Below are 23182 nucleotides of genomic sequence, written 5' to 3'. Positions count from 1 at the left end.
ACCCGAACCTGCAACCCGACCCGAACCCGCAAGTGTTTGTCCTGTAGCTATTGCTGCATCAACTTCACATCACACTCACACAGTGTCTCCCATTCTCCACAGATTGAGTTTATACAATAGGCTATACAGCGTGGTATCTTTCTCTAGTGGTATGGATATATTTTAACATTAACTATCTCTACTTGCTTTACTATAAATACCTGTCTATTCATTTCGTGCCATCAGTTGAAAGGGAGCCACACCTGTGCTTTCACAGAGATGTACCAGTTTTGTGGCTGTCGTACAGAAAACATAAATGACAGGTTTTACAAGCAACGAATCCAGTCACATGTTAATTATTTTCATTCACTAGAATTCCAAAAGAATTTCACACTTCTGATTTACCTCTTGAACTATTATCCACTATCGTTATCGTTCACAAACATTTTTAATATCACCAAGCAGACGTGATAAAAGGATCTTGCGACGTATCAAACAAGTGAGAACACTGCTTAGTCAGCCGACTCCTCCCTAATCACCTCCTGCTTTAGTGCAGGAAATACCAGTACATTTACCTTCCAATACGTTATTTGGGAAAGTGTTACAGACGAGTACACTGAAAAGGCAGAAAACCTTTTTTGGGGATTCAGACCCAAAAATTACATTTATTTGACCCGCATCCGAACCGCAAACCACGAAAAAGTTCACATTCCAACCCAAACCTGACCCAATTTTGCGAGTCACTCTCGGGTACCCCACCCAATGCAGGACTCTACCTCAAAAGGTTTGAGCATTTGATGTTGTGTTGCCGTAAAAAAAAAAAAAAAAAAACAACCCCACACACAACTGGCATGGAAAGGGTTACTTTTTCTTGTGCAATACCCATGGTCGAACTTGACCAAAGGAATCAAAGAACACAAAGTCAGTTACCCGACGCGTTAGGTCTTTATCATCCGTAAACCACATGACCCCAATATGGCAGCCATCTTAGGTCAAAGTGAAGAGTGCCATTTTATATATATATATATATATATTATATATATATATATATATAATTACACAGACGTGCTCAAATTTGTTGGTACCCCTCCACAAAAAACAAAGAATGCACAATTTTCTCTGAAATAACTTGAAACTGACAAAAGTAATTGGCATCCACCATTGTTTATTCCATATTTAATAGAAATCAGACTTTGCTTTTAATTTTTTATTCAACATAATATTGTAAATAATAAAACAAATGAAAATGGCATGGACAAAAATGATGGGACCGCTAACCTAATATTTTGTTGCACAACCTTTAGAGGCAATCACTGCAATCAAACGTTTTCTGTAGCTCTCAATGAGACTTCTGCACCCGTTAACAGGTAGTTTGGCCCACTCTTCCTGAGCAAACTGCTCCAGCTGTCTCAGGTTTGATGGGTGCCTTCTCCAGACTGCAAGTTTCAGCTCTTTCCATAGATGTTCGATAGGATTCAGATCAGGACTCATAGAAGGCCACTTCAGAATAGTCCAATGTTGTGTTCTTATCCATTCTTGGGTGCTTTTAGCTGTGTGTTTTGGGTCATTATCCTGTTGGAGGACCCATGACCTACGACTGAGACAGAGCTTTCTGACACTGGGCAGTATGTTTCGCTCCAGAATGCCTTGATAGTTTTGAGATTTCATTGTGCCCTGCACAGATTCAAGGCACCCTGTGCCAGGCGCAGCAAAGCAGCCCCAAAACATAACCGAGCCTCCTCCATGTTTCACTGTAGGTATGGTGTTCTTTTCTTTGAAAGCTTCATTTTTTCATCTGTGAACATAGAGCTGATGTGACTTGCCAAAAAGCTCCAGTTTTGACTCATCTGTCCAAAGGACATTTTCCCAGAAGGATTGTGGCTTGTCAATATGCATTTTAGCAATTCCAGTCTGGCTTTTTTATGTTTTTCTTTCAAAAGTGGAGTCCTCCTGGGTCTTCTTCCATGGAGCCCACTTTCGCTCAAAAAGCGACAGATGGTACGATCAGAAAATAACGTACCTTCACCTTGGAGTTCAGCTTGTATCTCTTTGGCAGTTATCCTTGGTTCTTTTTCTACCATTCGCACTATCCTTCTGTTCAATCTGGGGTCGATTTTCCTCTTGCGGCCACGCCCAGGGAGGTTGGCTACAGTTCCATGGACCTTAAACTTCTTAATAATATTTGCAACTGTTGTCACAGGAACATCAAGCTGCTTGGAGATGGTCTTGTAGCCTTTACCTTTACCATGCTTGTCTATTATTTTCTTTCTGATCTCCTCAGACAACTCTCTCCTTTGCTTTCTCTGGTCCATGTTTAGTGTGGTGCACACAATGATACCAAACAGCACAGTGACTACTTTTCTCCATTTAAATAGGCTGAATGACTGATTACAAGATTGGAGACATGAGTGATACTAATTAAAGAAACTAATTAGTTTGAAATATCACTATAATCCAATTATTTATTATCTTTTCTAAGGGGTACCAACAAATGTGTCCAGGCCATTTTAGAATATCTTTGTAGAATAAGCAATAATTCATCTCTTTTCACAGCTTCTTTGCTTTATTCTATGACATACCAAAGGCATGCAAGTATATATGATAAAATAGCTTTTAATTTCATCACTTTTCAGGAGGAATGAAGCATTATTTCAATGAGCTGTACGGGTACCAACAAATATGAGCACGTCTGTATGTATATATATATATATATATATATATATATATATATTCTTTAAATTTAGGGTGCCCGATTATTTACCCCCTGGAATGTCCAATTATGTTCCCTTACTGCAACAATTCCCCACAACTCAGGAAAACTGAAGGGTCAGTGGGCGTCCTCCGCTCCCATGACCAAGCCAATTTTCTCTCTTACACCCAGGAACTTGCGTGCAGATATCAGGGAGCTACTGGGCTCTGGAGAACAAATACCAGTCCTGCAGGTGTCCATCAGAGCTCACCAGGAGAAACAGTCCCTGCTGGTTTTGCCTCCCTGCCCCGTGGAAGTTCCAGAGCCAATGCAACACTCCCTCCAAGAATCCCTAGCAAAAAGCAGCAACTTGGCCCAGACAGGACACAAACCTGCACTCCCCTGACTGCCTGACTCACCCTGCACACCGTGCATCATGCTTTTACCAAGTGAGCCACTCGGGGCACACTTATACCGAATAAAATAAAGTTCTAGAGATATTAGCACTAGTAGGTGTAATCACAGATTTACAAATCTTCACAGAGTTGCTTATATAAACACTGTACTGTAAAACAATATATGAACTTATTTAGATGTTGTTGTACTGTATAAAAACAATAAAACTATTGGAGGACTGGGAACCGTGGTATCCTGATTATACAGCAGCACAAGAGTTCTGTTTTATTATGGAGCCAGACGGTAGCAGAAATATTTTCAAAACCGCACAAGCTTAGTCAGGAAAGCAATTTCCACATGAATCAACAGTTAGCCTAATTAATCTGTTTACTGGCGTGTTCCTGGCCAATTCAAAACAGGGAGCTATCAGAAGTGGGCTCTGAAAATGAATGGTCTGCTTCCAAGCTATTAGGAAAGCAACACAATGTTTAACCTAGGCTTTAAAATACAGCGAAAAGACTGGGAAGGGGCTCAGTGAGCTTCCCCAGGCCACTTAAGAGTTATGCTTCAGCGTCACCTGAGTTTATTTCCTGATCAAAGCAGATGGGCTTGGACGGTTGTTGTGGTTTTACTGCATGGCATCATCTTTGTAATGAACTGTCTCAGATACAGTCCCACCTTTTTAACTTCAAAAAGCACAAATGAAGACAATAAGCAGAGTTGAGTTTATCAGACGTTCATCAATACCTAGCAATATTAAGCATTAAAAGAAGTGTTGATACAAACAAAACTGTCTGTTTCGCTGTGGAAACTATATAGTATAGTACAGCTATCCTGGCTTGCACATGATAAAATTGTGAAATATTGATAAACAGGCTATTACGAAAGCAATACAATGCATTGAAAACAAGTGAATTAATTAGTGACAGCCTCTTATACAGTACAATAGAACACGGTCTAACAGAGAGTTAACCAAATTACACTTCGTGTTATTGGTACAGTACATTATTGCTCACTAAATGTCTTGATGCTATTTGAATACTGCACATGAAAATCAATGTAAAATGTATACAAAGGTTCACTATAATTGATGACTATATACTACATCAGTCTACCTTTTTGTTGCAAATATGTATGATAGCTTAAACAGTAGACAACTTAAAAAGGGTTAAATGATTAATCTAACAAACACAGCCTGAATGCAGTGATATCAAGATATAGAGCAAAAAGACTGAATGGGGTCAAATTCCACATATATTCTCCATTTATCCATCTGTCGTGACACTTGATGGACAATAATAGTACACAGTATTAAAAACCAACAATTTTTTTTGTTTGTTTTAAAAGGGTTTTTACCCCAGGTCATAACTGTCTGGCCACTGAGCTACTCGACCCTGCCAAGACTCTCAAAAGGCTCGCTATCCCACTAGCTGGTTAATGAAAAGGCACAGGAGGGGGCCACTTAGCAGGGCTGCAGCTCCATCCACACCAGCTGTTTAGTAGCAACGTATTTGCAAAACACACAATGTTCCCAATGCACAACAAGTGTGAGAACAGCATCCTTTCCTTTCCTATAAAACTACTGTACAGCTACCCATGGAAGAGTAAGCAGATATCGCAGATTACCTATGCTTTTACCATAGTTTGCATATTTATTTTATTTAAATATACTTTACTACAACTCTCTTGGCTTCACAGTGCTTACCTATGCTTTATTACACTTTGCTATGCTTTACTGTGCTCGACTTTTATAAGGGTTAGTCTGATGTTTCTTTTTTTTCCAAGCCAGTTCCAGGTGGCCCTAAAAAAATAGTCCAGTAGGGATTCAATAATGACTTGATTAATCCACTATTGGTCGCCATGGCTTTTATTTTGAGAAACTCAATTAAAACATACATTGATCCCTGGTACCCTACTTGGATCCTCACATGCTTTCCTTGCATGTTGCAGAACTACAGCTCCTCCCTTTGTTTTTCCTTTGTAGTAAGAAATGGCAAAAACAATTGAAACACTATGATGTACTCTTGTTCTTTAACAAAGAAGCAGTCTCAATCCATATATGATATGACTACGCACTGTACAATAATGCACGTGCATGTATTGAGTTTGTGAAGGGTCTGCACATTTGTCTTGTTTTGGTTTTGAATACTAAAGTGCTAAATTCATCAATTACTGTCCATTATTACCAGTCCAATATTCCATTAGGAAAGCGGCTGCTGACTGCACCTCTTTAGTCCAGGCTTTGTTTTAACCTGGACCTAATTTTAATATATTATCTACTTTTATTTCTTGCCCTGAAAAAAGACAAAACTCGCAGCATCTTGGGCAAAGCGGTCAAGCTATCCTGCTTAAACAGGGGTAAACACAATGTTCCTTAAAGAAAATTATCTGGGGTTGAACAAAGCAATTTTCAGTTCTTTTCCACATAAATCAAAGCTTTTTTTTTTTCTTTTACTACAGCATGTGCATGGAAAATATATTGTACTTGAAAAGACTTCAAAGCATTAACAAAATGAAATGCCCACACTGTCTTCAATCCAATCAAATCCTTTAGGCATCCAGAACAGTGGGGCCTGGGAACAGCAGACTTCTATTTGAGAATTAGAGACTAAGGGTCATGGTAGAATTTAGTTTATCAAGGCAGTTTATTTGATGTCCTTGGTGTGAGACATTAGTTTAATATCTGAAGGACAATACCTCCTTCAGCACAGCACACCACATACTATTTGAAACCTAGCGCCATACTGATGACCATGGAGATAATAGAGACAATACCTCATAACTGAGCGATAACCACACAGTACGTGAAACTCTAAAATATTAGTATTGAAAATGTATAGATTATCGAATTATAATGCAATCATAAATGTCTATAGGAGGCTAGGAGTGTATGATAAACATTTGGTGACCATCAAGGCAGGATCAGCGAACATGGGTCCTGATTTTTTGAATGAGAGCCCTAAAAATATCGCTACTGAAAAAAAAAAAAAAAAAAAACTTTAGTAAAAAGCTGATTAAAACAGCAGCAAAGAAGTTATGATAAAAAACAGGCATCTTTTAACCAGACAGCTTCAGTAGTTTTCTGCTCATTAAACTTGTTGTATGTTAAAACCACAACATTAACTTTGCTGCATTTTGACTGTACTGTACATGCTTCTATCGAAGACTGCAGATCGTCCTTGCAGTCTTTTCAAATGTATTAATTTTCATGTTTGGATATTCACTCAATTTAAATATTTGTTCTTTCTCAAAGTAATAAAAGCCATTATATTGCTCAGAACGCGGGCATAGTCAGCATAGCAGAAGGGGCAGGGGGGCGTGGCCTGTGTGTGTGTGTGCCTTTTTTACAGCAAGACGTTACAATATGTAACACTCTGAAGTAGAAAAATATCCCAGGAGTAAACAATACGTTGTGTAGGCCTTGCTTTACCTAGGGTTACCATATGACTCCATGTACACTAGGACAGATTGGAACAGTTCAGGCTTTTCAAATCACATCACAATGCATTCGGATATGTTTTACCTGTCTCAGGTATGCTTCGCAACAGGACTACTTACCAGAATGCATTGGGGTGTGAGCTGAAAAGCCTGAACTGTCCCAAACTGTCTTAGTGTACATGGAGTCAAATGGTAACCCTACTTTACCCCAGTGAATTAACTACAAAAGGATGCCAAATAGCAGTTCAAGTTAAATGTTGTTTTGCTTATTCCCTAAATAAATAGTACATAAAGTTGACACCACATTTTATTTTGCCGTTTCTTCACAGTAAGCAGTGGCCATAGACACGTTTTCATAAAGTAATAACATGAGGTTTACTTGTACCTTTTTGTAGACGAACAAGTAAACAAAATAAACACTTTAAACACTTCAAAATAAAACAAAACGTGGAAATGGTGTTGTAAAACAAAGTGGGAAAAACTCACCGTTTTGGTTCTTGTTTATTACATTCCACATAACATAAAGTCACAATACATACAATCTATATAAAAAACCACTACACAGCATTTCCAGTAAGTTAGGCATTGTTTAAGCGAGGCATGTCAGAATGACGTGCTTACCTTTTTTCTGTCCCACAAGATTCTGACTTGCTCTAAAGCAGCACAATGCTTTTTTGACCCAGGTGTCTTTCCATAGAGATCACTATGCGTGCGCACACACAATCTGGTTTGTTTACTTTTTGCTGTCTAAAGGTACATTCACACCGGACGGGGCGCGCATGACGCCTGCTTGTGAGCCGAACAAACGGTAAATGCCAGCGGGAAAATAAAGCTCTTTTGACAGAACTGAAGACACTGACAAAAGACAAAACTGAGGAGTGAAACAAATATTTTTTAATAAAACTTAATTGTAACCCCCACACCACCACAATCCCCCCTCCTTTTGTATTAATTTTGTTAAAATATAATAAATGTACACCAAATAAAACGTTTCGCTTTATCTTTTAAAAGTCAGTCTGCAGTTTATCCAAAAAAAAATGCTTACGTTATGTATCACCACAATCACCCGAAAGACCTCCCCCCCTCAAGCTGCTCCAGGTGAAGTGGCATGGCAGCCCAGCATTGTTTAAATAAATAAATAAATACAGCAGGTCTTCTTAAGTTTACTATCCCATCTTTTACATTTTAACTTATGGGTCATTCCGTGTCAATACATCATTGACACCCATAGGTCTCAGGTTTGGATAAAACGTTTTGCTTTATCTTTTAAAAGTTTGTCTGCAGTTAATCAATTAAAAAAAAATGCTTACGTTACAGTAGCAGGAGCATAATTATTTTCAATGTGGAGTTTAGCACAAAAAATATACATTACCTCATTTACGTAATTATGTATATTTAATATTCACTCGGTAATCCCATTTGTACACCCACAGACCACCATTCTACATCTTTTTTTTATTAATATCTCAGCAACTATTAACTGTTGTATTATACAACGGGAAATCTGAAATTCAGCGAACAGCTTTGCCTCCATTTTATTTTTTTATTTCTTCCTCGCAAAGGAACCTCCTACTTTTCCCTGATTGGCTGTTGGTAGGTTACGTCACGAAGCGGAGCGGCAAAAGTTGAAAATATTTTCTCTCTTGTGCGTCCCTCTGCCACTGCGCATAACCGCCTTCATTGAAAACCATTCCTTGTGCCGCGCCGCGTCCGGTGTGAACGCCCCTTAACACTTTTAAAGAGGCTCGAGCTGTTGTGTTGATCCTGTGTTTTTTTTTTGTTTTTTTTATATATTATATATACAATCACCTCCAAAATTATTGGCACCCTTGATAAAGATGAGCTGTATAAAATACAAATGTAATTAGCTATATTTTACGCACAAGTATATGTAGGGTTACCATGTGGCTCCAGATTAACCGGACGCTGTGAGACAGAACGGGATTTCAAACTTGCCCCTAAATTGAAATAAATGAAGATGTAAATGAACCATCCTTAGCTACAATTAAGAATGGTGCTTAAATACCCACAGGCGCGTCAAATAATTGTATTAAACTAAGAATGAATTGCAGCCAGTCGCTATTTTTTTCTGTTTGTTAAAATTCAATCGGCCATATTATTCTGCAAATACAATCGCATCATCATCTCGTTGCTCCATCGATAAATTAACTATTCGTTCATTAAGATCTGATCAGAAGCAGCTGATCAGTGTGAATTGTTTGCTGCGCCCAACCAATTCCACCACAGCAGGATTAATCTCAGCAAAGGTGGAGCTCATTTATACGTGAATCACTTTCAATTTAGGGGGAATTTTGAAATCCCGGTCTGTCTCAAAGCGTCCGGTTAATCTGGAGCCGTATGGTAATCCTAGATGGGAAAACCATATTATTTTATTCTAATACAATTGCTTAGGGTTACCATATGGCTCCAGATTAACCGGACGCTTTGAGACAGACCGGGATTTCAAAAAAGACTCAGTGCCATTATCCTTGCAAGGGGAGGGTGCACAAAGTACTGAAAACAAGGGTGCCAATAATTGTGACACTTCATTTTTTTTGGAAATAAATTTAGAATTTGAGAAATGTGTAATTTTGGCTGATTCCATTGAATCATTAATAAAGTCAAATATATTCCACATGTTGGAAAATTACAATATAGCTCAGTACTAGTATTTATTTTATACAGTTTTTTGCTCATCTTTATCAAGGGTGCCAATAATTTTGGAGGTGACTGTATATATATATATATATATATATATATATATATATATATATATATATATATATATATATATACACACATTATACATATATATATATATATATATATATATTATATATACACACACATACATATATATATATATATATAATCACATGGCGCTCTTTTTCATTTGCCATTTTTTAAACTGGTCGTCCAACTTCTGGTGAGGTGGTAAATAAGTGCAAGGTATTTTGTCATTTCTAGCGAATACGAACATCTGATCTTTGTATCCGAATACATGTGAAAAAAAAAAATTCATTCCAACAGCATACCCACCTCATTTGCCTTAGGGATCCTCATCCAAGTTCTGACCAGGCCCCAGCTTGCCTAGCCTTTAAGAACCATCAACTTCAGGCATCTTACCTAGCCTTTAAGAACCATCAGCTTCAGGCTCCAAGGTGGTGCAGTCAGAAGTGCGAAAATAAAATTAAAAAATGCTCGGCTGCATCTTCTTTACACCTTGCTGACATGGAAGGCGAGACTTGTGCTGCATGTCAATGAATTGAAACACTACAACAAAGCGCTCACCTGCACTGACCTTGACACAAGCTGTCGGATACCAGCACGTAACGTTTGGGATGAATAAATTAAAGCGTCACAAATCACTTGCTGTCAAAGTTTTTTTTGCCCTTTCAAAAAGCAGCAAACTTCTCCGTACTTTGATTGTCTGATCAGCAGACTTACACCAGTCCCAGCTGAAGGCTTTACAGAGTAGGATGTGTCTCATGAGACTTTCCCTTTATCTTGACTGCTATTTCTCTGCCCATTAGTTTTTCAAACCAGGAGCTGCAATAGCAGAGCAAGGGGATGTGCTGCTGATTTACTATTGAGCAACATCATCGGTAGGGTTACGTGTGAAATATCTGTATAATTCACAATTAAAGGTAAAATAATACTTCCTACCCATATCTGTTTATTATCCCTTGCTATGTTTTCTTAGTTTTCCCATGTATTACTGTTTCTGCACTGCTAGATATTTGTGGTTATTAATAATGTCACCAGCAAGTCTCTGAGCAAGGTGAAGTTCTTTAGTGGAGGCCAGTAGAAAAGTGACCACTAGGGGTGCACTAGGCTGTGAATTATGAGAGGTGAAAATAACAAAAAAAAATAATCTATTAACAAAACAGCATACCTTAAATTGAAATTCAATTTACACTAGTGTGCGCGTGATCTTTATCTGAGCTGTGTGCTTTTGCTCCACCTTTTATTTAAATACTTTTTATTTGAAGTGTCAATCTTTCCCCTCAGCCTCGCCCACTTCCATCAAGGCTTGCTCTTGCTGTCTGCCGACACGTTCAGCCAATATAACTTCAGTTGGAACCCAAAACTGACACTTAACAGACGAGTTCTGGATGGGAGCTCCGAGCTTTACAGAAGGACTGGGCTGAAGTTAGTTATTTATTCCCGATTCCAGGGCTGAAGTTAGTTACTTATTCCCGATTCGAGGCTGAAGTTAGTTACTTATTCGCACAGTTACGTATTGAATATTAGCTCACATTCTAAGGGGAAAATCACATAGTCTGGATGTGCCACCTCAATCAGGGTATCACTTTAAAGCTTGAGCATTTCTCTTAAACATAAAGTAGATTGCAGTGTGGCACAAGTAGGCATTCACAGGCTATGCCGTGAAATACACACACACCTTTCTTTTCCTGCATATTAGCGCACATTGTGAGGGCTTTGCCAGTTCAAGCTGGGTGATGCTGAAGGTTAAGCAATTGTCTTGCGAATAGAATATGGTGCATAGTGGCATGTACAGTATTATTAAGTGCTATTTAGTATGGAAATCAGAGCACTTATATGAATTGTAAGAAAAAAAATGCTTTGTTTGATAACAGATATTTGATTAAAAAGTCACATGTTGTTTTGAACCAAGCAACAAATACAGTACGTGAAATATACTCATTTATAATAAACATTTAAAAGGTACAAAATCATTTAACTTCAGCCCTCGAAATCGGGAATAAGTAACTAACTTCAGCCCGGTCCTTCTATAAAGCTCGGAGATCCCATCCAGAACTTGTCTGTTAAGTGTCAGTTTTGGGTTCCAACTAGTTATCCGTGATTGGCTGAACATGTCAGCAGACAGCAACAGCCAGCCCCGATTTCCTCTATGCAAGTGGGCGAGGCTGAGGGGAATGATTGACACTTTGTGCTTGCACGGGTCAAATAAAAATTAATTTAAATAAACGGTGGAGCAAGTCCTTGAGTAAATTGAATTTCAATTTAGGGTATGCTGTTTTGTTGTTAATAGATAATTTTTTTGTTAACAGTTGAGTTTGCATTATATTACTTTTTGTTACTTTCACCTCTCATAGTGAATTGGTCAGTTCTTGCTGCCTGAAACAGCGAGTTTGATACTTTCAATGGAAAGCATCTCTGTTGGAAGGCAGAGTGTATCAGCAATGGAAAAACAATGGAAAAGTGGTCGCCAAGAAAGGCAGCTGTGGCTGCAAACAATTAATGATAGACAGAGACTGTTAGAGAGGCTTAATATTAATGACTGAATAGATTAACACCCTTCCAACCCCTTGTGGAGTCTATGCCACGTCCTGTTAAGGCTGTCCTCAGGACAAAACTGTGACCTATTAGCTACAGGTCCAAATAAAGTTGGCAGAAATAGTATGGAAGTACGGAAAACAAAACATTAAGCAGTAGTGAATCACTGTGCAGATATACAATACATATATAATATGTATTGAGGCAGTAAGAGGATATATTTCAAAGCCTAGGCTTCATCTTCCACCCCAAGTTTAACATGTTTAGTTGTTATTGGGTTGAGTGCCAATGCCAGTGGCTGTGACAGCAGCAGTACCAGCCTGTGATGGTGACTGAGAAGCCACAGGGCTCCTGTGCCCTGGTACACTGTCTCCCCACTCTGAAGAGCCATGGCTGGAACAAAGGCACGCTGCTCTGCTTCTGTGCTGTCTGTGTTAATGCTCCATTTAGCTGGCACAGTTATCAGAAAATTAGGCACTGTCTCACTGCATATCAAAACAATGACCAAGAACAAGGACAACACACCCCCACCCCAAAACACAAATGGGTTGTTGTGCCAAGTTGCTTTTTACCTGCACACCTGACTCATAGATTAAAAAAAAAAAAAAAAAAATGCTTTCCTCTATATTTGTTTCCTTTCTGACGTTAGTAGAAATTAAAGTGGACATGATGAAAGGGGTTTTCCGTAGAAATAAACCAGTTTTATCAGAGAAAAAAGAAAATCAAAAAGGAAAAAATACAGAACCTCCATAGTCTGAAACATTTGAAAAAAATAGAACTTCTGAAGATGTCCTCCATGAATAAATAGAAATACTGCTGTGACGACGCGGCTGCATTTTTCATATTTTAATAGCCTTTCCAAGTTTAAATGATTGAGAATATTCTTTCATTTTGAATTAGCTGGAACACAAATGTAACAAAACCATATCACAGTAAACCTGGTACCTATCATATCTATGAGTGGGAGAACACTCTTGTACAATAGAATGTGTGTGTAATTTATGGTATCCTTAGCATGGTATTATTTTGATAGTCATTTATGAATTATATTAGATGAACGAATACGAACATGTCATTTTTACCACAAAAACATTTTTTGTTTGAGAATATTTGTCCCAGAACTAAAAAACATTTTTTTTTTGGTTTAGTAATAAGAGAAAAAGCTGGGCTTTCAGGTGGCGCATCCGGTAAAGGCACTCAGCCCGGAGTGTAGGATGCGCCCTATACCTATAGAAAATTAATAAAAAATAAATTGTTCAAACAAAAAAAAAAAAGAGAAAAAGCTTAGTTTCTTTTACATTTTACCTTTAAAAAATGGAAAAGCTACTCTCTCACAAACAGAAAATCAGCACATTTGAACAAATCGGGCTGTTCCACCATCTGCTTGTCAAAGAGAAGCTATTTGTTACACTGGTGTAGGCTATATGTACTTAACATTCTCTCATGCACTTCCCTCAAACAATTTTTTTCCCCAGCTTAGAAGTTCATTAAAATGTGCCTCTGATCACATTCAACACACGAGCAGAGAGATTTATATTCAACCACTCCCCAGGTCCCTTGGACTCATCTAACAGAAAACACATTTCCACAAACCCAGCGGCTGATGGCGTGAGGGAGCTGACAGACCCACCAGGGGGGCAGGCCATGCGCAGTTAGCAGGGCTGCAGAGGTATTTCATATACTGTCAAATGACCTGAAATGATCTCAGCAAAATCATTCTGTGTACTAACAACAACAACAACAACAACAACATATCAGTATGACCCACCCCCTCCGCAGCGGTACATTCTGAATTCGAGCCATCAGTATGGTGAAGTTGAGGATCGTGATGTATATCAAGAGCCCAGAATAGCATAGAGTACAAATCAGAAATTAAATATTGAATCACATTTTGAGAAGTGATTATTATTATTTGTTTATTTAGCCGACGCCTTTATCCAAGGCAACTTACAGAGACTCGGGTGTATGAACTATGCATCAGCTGCAGAGTCACTTACAATTACGTCTCACCCGAAAGACGGAGCACAAGGAGGTTAAGTGACTTGCTCAGGGTCACACAATGAGTCAGTGGTTGAGGTGGGATTTGAACCGGGGACCTCCTGGTTACAAGCCCTTTTCTTTAACCACTGGACCACACAGCCTCCAGATATATGCAACAATGGAAGTGTAGCATACAGGTGGACGGATAAGCGGACAGACAGTCACTCCCAGAATCGAATATTCTCAATAACTTATGCCAAATACTTTTAATTAAAAGTTTCAGGACAATTGGATAATCGGTTCTCAATATATACGCAAAACTAACATACATATGGACGGCTTTTCAGAGGGACAGACGCCCTCTTACATCCCCGGAATCTGACTTTCAATAACTTCTGCTAAATAATATTAATACCAAATTTCATGACAATTGTATAAGCAGGTCCCCAGATGTATGCACAAATGTAGGAAGTATGAGTATGTATTGTGCCCCTTTCACAGGGGACCTCACGAGCAAGAGATAAGGAAATATTGGTTCAGGCTACAGCCCTGTACTACACTACAGACATGTCAGTCTGAACTGATACCAGCGTGTTCATCGTTCTAGCTAGGTAATAATCATGTTGCAAGAATGATCCCTACTCTGTTATCATGGGTCTTGTCACTTCCAACCTCCAGTTATACCATGGATTGATTCACTCCATCTTTCAACACTGTAAAGCCACTTACATGTAAACATTCGAATTGTAGGCTTTTGTTTCCCAAAGTGATATTAAGTGGGGTGTGAATCAGTTTTGAACTGGAGTGTGATTTTTCATTATGGACAGCTGGATAATGTGGATGACAGGCTGCATAAATCCCATAAGCTGTTCCATACTAACACAATTTGACGTTTGTGTTACACATACACATAGCGCGGTGCACTTGGTGAATTATATGGTTAGTGTATGACTACAACTACAGAAGCAAACACTATGAATGAATAACCAAACCATCAGAACCTTGCAATGTGAACCTTGAGTTCTGATGCATAAGTCTTATCAGCCTGTTGCAGCTCTACAATGTTTTACATGTGATTAATATTGAACTAAAAAGGTCTCGAAGGGTTAATGTAAGAGAAATGGAATCTTTGATAGAATGGTTTGAAAACATGAAGTAAAATGGACCTGCGGAAAAGATCTGTATCATGGTTCACTTTTATTGGACAACAAAGACATTTAAGTAAGAAAATCATTGAAGACGACAGCTCTGTATCAAATACAAAGACAGTAATTCAAATTTTGCTGTCTATAATGCAGAAACCCAGACCTCAATATGGCAGCCAAGTACTGTTATCTAATAACTCTTTAACCAGTAATCAAAAACATTTGATTTTTATAATATCACATTAAACAAGTATCCATACAACCAAGATGTTACTGTACCTATTAAAGATGAATTTTAAAAAATATGGGGGTTGAAGTTTCAAAACTAAGTACCATACTGCAGTTTTTGAAGTTAAAAATGCAAGACCAGTGAAAATGTTGAGAAATTATATATGTATCAGTGCCTTGCAAAAGTATTCAGACCCCTGACCAATTATCTCATATTACTGAATTACAAATGGTACATTGAAATGTCATTCTGTTTAATAATTTAATTTAAAACACTGAAACTCAAAATCAATTATTGTAAGGTGACATTGTTTTTATGTTGGGAAATATTTAAGAAAAATAAAAAATTGAAATATCTTGCTTGCATAAGTATTCAACCCCCACACATTAATATTTGGTAGAGCCACCTTTCGCTGCAATAACAGCTTTAAGTCTTTTAGGGTAAGTATGAACCAGCTTTGCACACAGTGTCGGAGTGATTTTGGCCCATTCTTCTTGGCAGATTTGCTCCAGATTGTTCAGGTTGGTTGGACGACGCTTGTGGACCGCAATTTTCAAATAGTGCCACAGATTCTCAATAGGACTGAGACCAGGACTTTGACTGGGCCACTGTAGGACATTCACCTTTTTGTTCTTGAGCCACTACAATGTTGCTTTGGCCTTATGTTTGGGATCATTGTCCTGCTGAAAGGTGAATTTCCTCCCAAGCTTCAGTTTTTAAGCGGACTGAAGCAGGTTCTCTTGCAGTATTTCCCTGTATTTTGCTCCATCTATTCTTCCTTCAGTTTTAACAAGATCTCTGCTGATGAGAAGCATCCCCACAGCATGATGCTGCCACCATCATACTTCACTGTAGGGATGGAGTGTCTTGAGGCATGGGCAGTGTTAGGTTTGCGCCACACATAGTGCTTTGAGTTTTGGCCGAAAAGCTCTATCTTGGTCTCATCTGACCATAAAACCTTTTCCCACATCGCAGCTGGGTCACTTTCATGCTTTCTGGCAAACTCCAGACGTGCTTTCAGATGGTACTTTTTGAGTAACGGCTTCTTTCTTGCCACCCTCCCATACAGGGCAGTGTTATGCAGAGCTCTTGATATGGTTGACTGGTGCACCATTACTCCACTCCCAGCCACTGAACTCTGTAGCTCCTTCAAAGTGATTGTTGGCCTCTTTGTGGCTTCTCTCACAAGTCTCCTTCTTGTTTGAGCGCCGAGTTTTGAGCGACGGCCTTTTCTTGGCAGTGCCTGGGTGGTGTGATGCAGCTTCCACTTCCTGATTATTGATCCAACTGTGCTCACTGGGATATCCAAACACTTGGATGTTATTTTGTACCCTTTCCCTAATCTATGCATTTGTATAACTTTCTCTCTAACTTCTGTAGAATGCTCTTTGGTCTTCATTTTCCTTCAGATTCACAGCCTGACCAATGATCCTTCAACAGTGGGGTTTTTATCCAGAAAATGTGACAGCAACTTTAATGGTTCACAGGTGGAGGCCAATGGTAAGGTAATTGTGTCCTTGTTAGGGCAATTTCTTTCATCGGTGTAAACTGGGAGCTTCCACAGCACATGGGGTTGAATACTTATGCAAGCAAGATATTTCAGTTTTTTATTTTTCTTAAAAATATTTCCCAACATAAAACCAATGTTACCTTACAATAATTGATTTTGAGTTTCAGTGTTTTAAAATACAATATCAAACAGAACGAAATTTCAATGTACCATTTGTAATTCAGTAATATGAGAGAATTGGTCAGGGGTCTGAATACTTTTGCAAGGCACTCTGTGTGTGTGTGTGTGTGTGTGTGTGTGTATATATATATATATATATATATATATATATATTATAAATTGTGGAAACAAGTTATCTGTAAAAACCACTGCCCACTGGGACATTAACCACTCTGTCTTGGTAGCAGAGTGCAGAGAGGAGCCGGCAGCAGTTTTAAACCTCCAGAATGAAGACATTCAGAATACTGCTGTGGGAATCTGCTGTGGGAAAGTCATGTGGGAAAAGACCAGCAGGAAAGACTTGGCAGGGCTGTATAACCTGGGATATTGCAAAGTGCAAAAAATAATGCAAGACAAACCTTATGCAATCCTGCATAGCACAGCAATCATTGTGTGTGCTTGCAGCTTTCACTATTATTCTCTTATGTTTGGGAGAACCATTTTTTAAAATAATTAAGGCCCGTCTCTCAGCAAAAGATCATGCTTCTGTGCATTAGAAAGAAGAAGTGCTGTTTTACAAAACACAAGTTTCCAATTCCTGGAGCCCCGTGAGCAACCTGTGTGGATCCCAATTTGAGAACCCCCTATTGGGTTATTTTATGCAAAAGCAATGTATTATTAAAGTCGTATCGCACAGAATAAGTAAGTATTTTTCGACTTAAGTTTTGCGGGAGTGTATGTATTTCTATTTGCCTGTTTCAAACTGTAAATGCTAAACTGATTACTTTAACTGCTTAAATGTAATGCGATATTCTGTAATGTGATACTTTGTATTGTGATATTTTGTAATAACGGTAAAATAAGTAAAAATAATAAATAAAATAATAATAATAATAATAATAATAATAATAATAATAATAATAATAATAAAGCTACTACTGCACCAAGGAGAGTACCGGTTAAGTAACACAGTTGAATATCTATGTGCAGGATTTGATCACACAGCGTATAATTCAAATCACAAAGAAACGTATAAAATGCTGTCTCGCGTTAAAATGGTACATCTGATAAATGGTGCGTGTCCACTACTCTAGCAGTCCTTGGAATCTTAAATGTAAACTGGTACATTGTCAGACACCTGTGATCCTCTCGTGAAAAAATAGGCCTTTCCTAATAGGAAAACTGATTTCAGTCTAAAACGCTTGTAGCAATGACCGTTCACCATCCCTCAAATACACTCCCTTATTTATATCATATTTTATAACAGTTTGCTAAATTACTCAAGCAGTGTCGTGTACCAGGGCAACGCAACAAATGCATCTGTAAGCATACGGAGAGTTATTGTAATTACTTACCAAAATATTCCTTTTTCATGTGCATCTCCAACTCCTTCTCCAGTTCCAATGTCAGGGCTTCTAGTCTTCTTTCTGCCTGGCTTGGGCCACTTTCCCGGGATGGGATAACTTGGTAAGGCAGCTTAAACTTCTGCGCCGGGGCCGAGGCTTTCGCGGGGCAGCAGTAGTTAAAAGGTGCCGGAACACCCGCGGCGGCGTCTGTGTTTAATCCGACCTGAGACGGCTGCTGCTCGTGCCTTGCTGGGGACGACTGGAGATAGATCCTGCTATCTCCGAAATCGTTCACCACCGATTCCTCCTGCAAACCCGGACCCAGGATGGACGACCTCGGCGAGGGCAGCTGAAGGTCTGGGTAGGCGCTCATGGAGCCCCTCGAACTCCGGGAGCTTCTAGAGCTGTGGCTAGAAATGCTGGATCGTGGGCTAACCACACACGGGTTGCAGCTGCTGGCTACCCCTGGTCTGCTGTTGCCTTCCTGGCTGCAGATGCTCGCACGGGGGCTGACCACTGGGACGCCATGCACGATTGTGCCCTCCTGCTCGGGGTTCCCAGATGACACATAGCGCGAATCCGAGTAACTGGACCTCGGACTCGGGGTGCAAGAGTACTGACTTGCAGTGCTTGATCTTGGGCTGATGTGCCGTTGGTCATAACCCATACTGATGCCACTAGTGCGGTTACTGCTGGGCTTGCTCCCGCAATCGTAGCTATTCAAGCTGGCCCGGGGACTGGAGTGCTTGCTGGTATCACTGGCAGTGCTTGCATAACTAGACCGGGGGCTCAGCACACTGCTCCCGTCGTATTGCACTAAGCTGGATCGGGGGCTGGTGTATTTGTCCTGCCCGGGTACCACCAAGCTCGACCTGGGGCTACTGATGCTCGATCTGGGGCTCGTGTGCTTGGTTTGCTCCTGGGAAGACATGGAAGAAGCCAGGCTAGACCTGGGGCTGGTGGCATTGTACCTGCCGTCTTGACTGGTGCTGACGCACACATTGTTGCTCCTGGTGCCCGAGCTAGGGTAGGCAGAGAAGGATCCTTGCTTGTTCACGACCGCTCCGTCATATGCACTCCCCGTGCTGTACCTATGACTCTGCGCCTCTAAAGAATACCTCCGGTTCCTCTCGGAAATCCCGCTGTAGCACGGCAAGGCAACTTCAGATTTGCTGCAATGGCCATCTTCACAATAAACTGTCTCTCTTTGTGGGTTGCAAATATCCGAAGCAGCACCCTTGTTGCCATTGACTGGGCGCAAAGGGGCCGCGTTGTAAACTTTATTCCCAGCCTGGTAATTTTCGCCAGTGTACTGCTGCTGGTGGTACTGCTGTTGTGCGTTGCCATTCACTGTTTTACTTTTATGGTTCGTAATCATCTGTCCCGAAAAATCCAAATCGTGGTTAACCATCACGTCCCTTCTCCCGCTGTAAAGTCCGTCTTTGCAAGCTTCGTACATAGAAAGGTTCTCTATGAACTTACTCGCTTTCAATGCGATATCCGCCTCATACTTCTCCATGGTTTTGTTCCCGGAGAACAAGTTAGAAAACTACCGAGTTTAAGATCACAAATCCAGTTTACAATACAGAGATCTGTGTAGAGAGCCGTCTTTTTTATCAGTGGTAGTCCTTGTTTCAACGGGGTAACTTCGCCACCCCCACATCTAAACTCGTTGCGCAGCCAGCCTTTGCAGATTAGAGGCACAAATCACTTTTTGCAAAGGATTTGATGAAACGAAAATGTTCGTCAATTGCAGTCTTTAATAAGTTGAAAGGTCTATGCAGTCAATGGCGCGCTGTGCGGAGGAATTTTCTCTTGTAGGTTTTGAGCTTTCTAACCTGCAACGGCGTATCGCTTCCAAAAACACTGTAAAAAACGATTGACGGATAGCTGGAACGTCTCATGCCACTTACCCTAACCGTGCCTCAATATCTTTTACGAGCTGAGAAAAAGAAGAAAGGGACTTCTTTCTGAGGAAGGAATGTGAGGAAGGAGACGGGGTGTGCTGAGTCTCTGTGGAATGCAGTTAACGCTGAAGAGAAACAATGATAGCAACGAGCTCGGGGGGAGGTGATAAGGAGCGAAAGCACAGCACAGAAACTCTACACGTTTCATTAAACATCTTCTGATGTCTTTAATTCTTTTACATAGCATTTGAACACGCATGTTTTGCATATGCGCTCATTAAAGTTTAGCACACATGTAGTATTTAAGCACACTTAAAATTATTAACCACAAAAAAGCTCAATGTAATAATAAAACGTTTAGGTACTGAGTATATTTTTGCTGCCAGGTCTTCTTTCTAAAAATAAAACAGCAAATTATACAGCGTTCCCATGTCACCTAAAATGTGTTTAAAGCGGTTATCTGGCGGATGCAAATTAAATAGCACCAATAAAATCAGGATAATCAGGAACACTTAAGATTTTTCTGTAACAATGGGATGCAGTCTGCTGCCTTGTTTCAATGTTTCTAGAGTGGGCAGTTAGTGGTTATAAACTACAGTACAATATAATTGTTACACAGCTGTAGTTTCAAAGTTATTCGAATGTGGAAAAAAAACCTTAAAAACAATTGCTAACAGACTAATGGACAGCAGGTTAGTTCATATTAAGCAAATAACTATCCTATATTGAATATATTATATTATTATATTGAATATATTATACACTGTGTCAACATTTACACATATACCAATGCCTGCTTTGCATATTATGGATACGTGTAATGATGATGTAACATGCTTCAAAGCAGGAGCAAAAATAACAGTGCAATCTAACTATATTTGAAATATAATCAAAACCCCCAACTATTGCGGTGAAACACTGGAAAACAGCAATATATTTGGAATGAACTGCAGTAATAATTCAGTACGTAAATTGCACACATTAGTGTAGGAAAATGCAGTTACAATCTGTAGTGATTTGGGGTGTAGTTTAATCAATTTGTACCACGCCTGGATAAGATACACCTCATTTTATTGTAAACATTTTACAGCACCAAGGAATGCTCTTGGGTCGCACCTACCATTTAATTTAGAGGCACTCCCGGGATAAGCAGGAGATCGGTGTTCGGTGGCGTGTTGTTATAGGCTGATCAGTTTAACCCCTTAATATTACCGGTTGATTTAACTCGGCTTCTGCATTGTACATTTACTAATTCAACGGTGGTGCACTCGTTTTAATAAAATTAGAGCCACCTATACACGTGAAATCCTACATTAAATGGACTGATAAACACTTAATTTAAACTCAGCTGAAAATAGATACAGTAGTTTGGCAAAGACCAGAAGGTCGTCTAACATGTTTTACATTAGATTTGATGAATCCGCGAGACAGGGCAGGGAAACAACACCGGCGATATGTGAGAATCTATCAGCTGTTATTCAGGTGCAGTGCAATTGCTTTGCCAAACAACACCTGCTACGTTTAGGTGACAGTTTTGTCTCCATGACAACTAATAATTTTCATTTAATTGCACCTGGCTCACCTACGTGTTCATTATAGCTTAGTTTTAAAAAAAAACCAACTAATTATCAGCTATTTTGTCCATTAAATACCATTACCATTATACGCTAATTGTCATTAATGCGCCTGTAAAACAGCTGATAGCTTTATGGGATTGTCATTTTTAAGCCGGTTTATAAACAATAGCAAAACAAAGTCACATGTTTTGATTGTATTCGACACAATACTAACTGCAATTTATCCCCGTGTAAACATTTAAAGGTTTTGTAAAGATCTGGAAATACAGTCTGTTATTACTATCAAATGCAGGACACCTAAAGAACATTTTTTGAATTTGTATGATGTAAAAATATACCACTCTCAGTTCAAGGTTCAAATTTCATACCCCTTGTTAACACTAGAAATATTACCCCTCTCTTCTGTTTGAGAATGTTTGTTTGTATGCTTTACTTCAGTTTGGACTATGCATATACACTGACCTACAGCACATGGAGTGATTTTATACCAATACTTTAAATTGTACTTGTCCCTAATTTATATATAAGAAACACGTTAGTAACCACCAGATCTCCAACACAAGCAACTGGGAACCAGTGCTAATACTCGATGTATATATTAAGTATATACACGTACAGGGCATTGGGATTCAATACTAGAGGTAGCACTGTTCAAGGGTCAGGCTGGTGACTGCCAGCAGATGGAGTATGTGCTATGTAGGTGGCGCCCCCTATGGTAATTTGCATCCTCTACAGCTGTTCTGTTCTTGCCTTCATGGTAAAATGCACATTCAAAAGATAAATACATTTGCCGATATCATGCCATGCTGAAGTGGCTTACTTAGCCTTTTCTATATGGTACTCAGTATGATAATACATATGCATACTGCTGATCGAGAGCAAGCACAGTCTAAGTACAAGTTTTGTGATGTATTTTAAGTATTAAAAAAAAACATGAATCAGCTATCAGATTGTTTAAAACACACTCTCACACACACACACACACACACACACACACACACACACATATATATATATATATATATATATATATATATATATATATATATATATATACAGTACTGTGCAAAAGTTTTAGGCAGGTGAGAAAAAATGCTGTAAAGTAAGAATGCTTTAAAAAAAGACATGTTAATAGATTATATTTATCAATTAACTAAATGCAAAGTGAGTGAACAGAAGAAAAATCTAAATCAAATCCATATTTGGTGTGACCACCCTTTGCCTTCAAAACAGCATCAATTCTTCTAGGTACACTTGCACAAAGTCAGGGATTTTGTAGGCATATAGTCAGGTGTATGATTAAACAATTATACCAAACAGGTGCTAATGATCATCAATTCAATATGTAGGTTGAAACACAATAATTAACTGAAACAGAATCAGCTGTGTAGGAGGAATAAAACTGGGTGAGGAACATCCAAACTCAGCTAACAAGGTGAGGTTGCTGAAGACAGTTTACTGTCAAAAGTCATACACCATGGCAAGACTGAGCACAGCAACAAGACACAAGGTAGTTATACTGCATCAGCAAGGTCTCTCTCAGGCAGAAATTTCAAGGCAGACCG

General features: G+C 39.2%; 1 protein-coding gene across 2 annotated transcripts in view; it reads right to left on the bottom strand.

Moving 5' to 3' along the window:
- LOC117424795 (Wilms tumor protein 1-interacting protein homolog) overlaps positions 1-20154 on the bottom strand; it is a 58556-nt gene extending 38402 nt beyond the window's left edge. For both annotated transcript variants that reach the window (XM_034041498.3, XM_058992568.1), the window contains exon 1: positions 18143-20154. In XM_034041498.3, the coding sequence (XP_033897389.3) occupies positions 18143-19652 (1510 nt within the window). In that variant the 5' untranslated portion in view covers positions 19653-20154. The remainder of the gene's footprint in view (positions 1-18142) is intronic.
- Positions 20155-23182: the final 3028 nt, after the last annotated feature.

This window comes from Acipenser ruthenus, chromosome 19 (genome assembly GCF_902713425.1).
Source record: "Acipenser ruthenus chromosome 19, fAciRut3.2 maternal haplotype, whole genome shotgun sequence".
NCBI classification, from domain to species: domain Eukaryota; kingdom Metazoa; phylum Chordata; class Actinopteri; order Acipenseriformes; family Acipenseridae; genus Acipenser; species Acipenser ruthenus.
The sequence above is the reverse complement of the archived record's forward strand: the minus strand, read 5'-3'. Positions and strand labels throughout refer to the sequence as shown.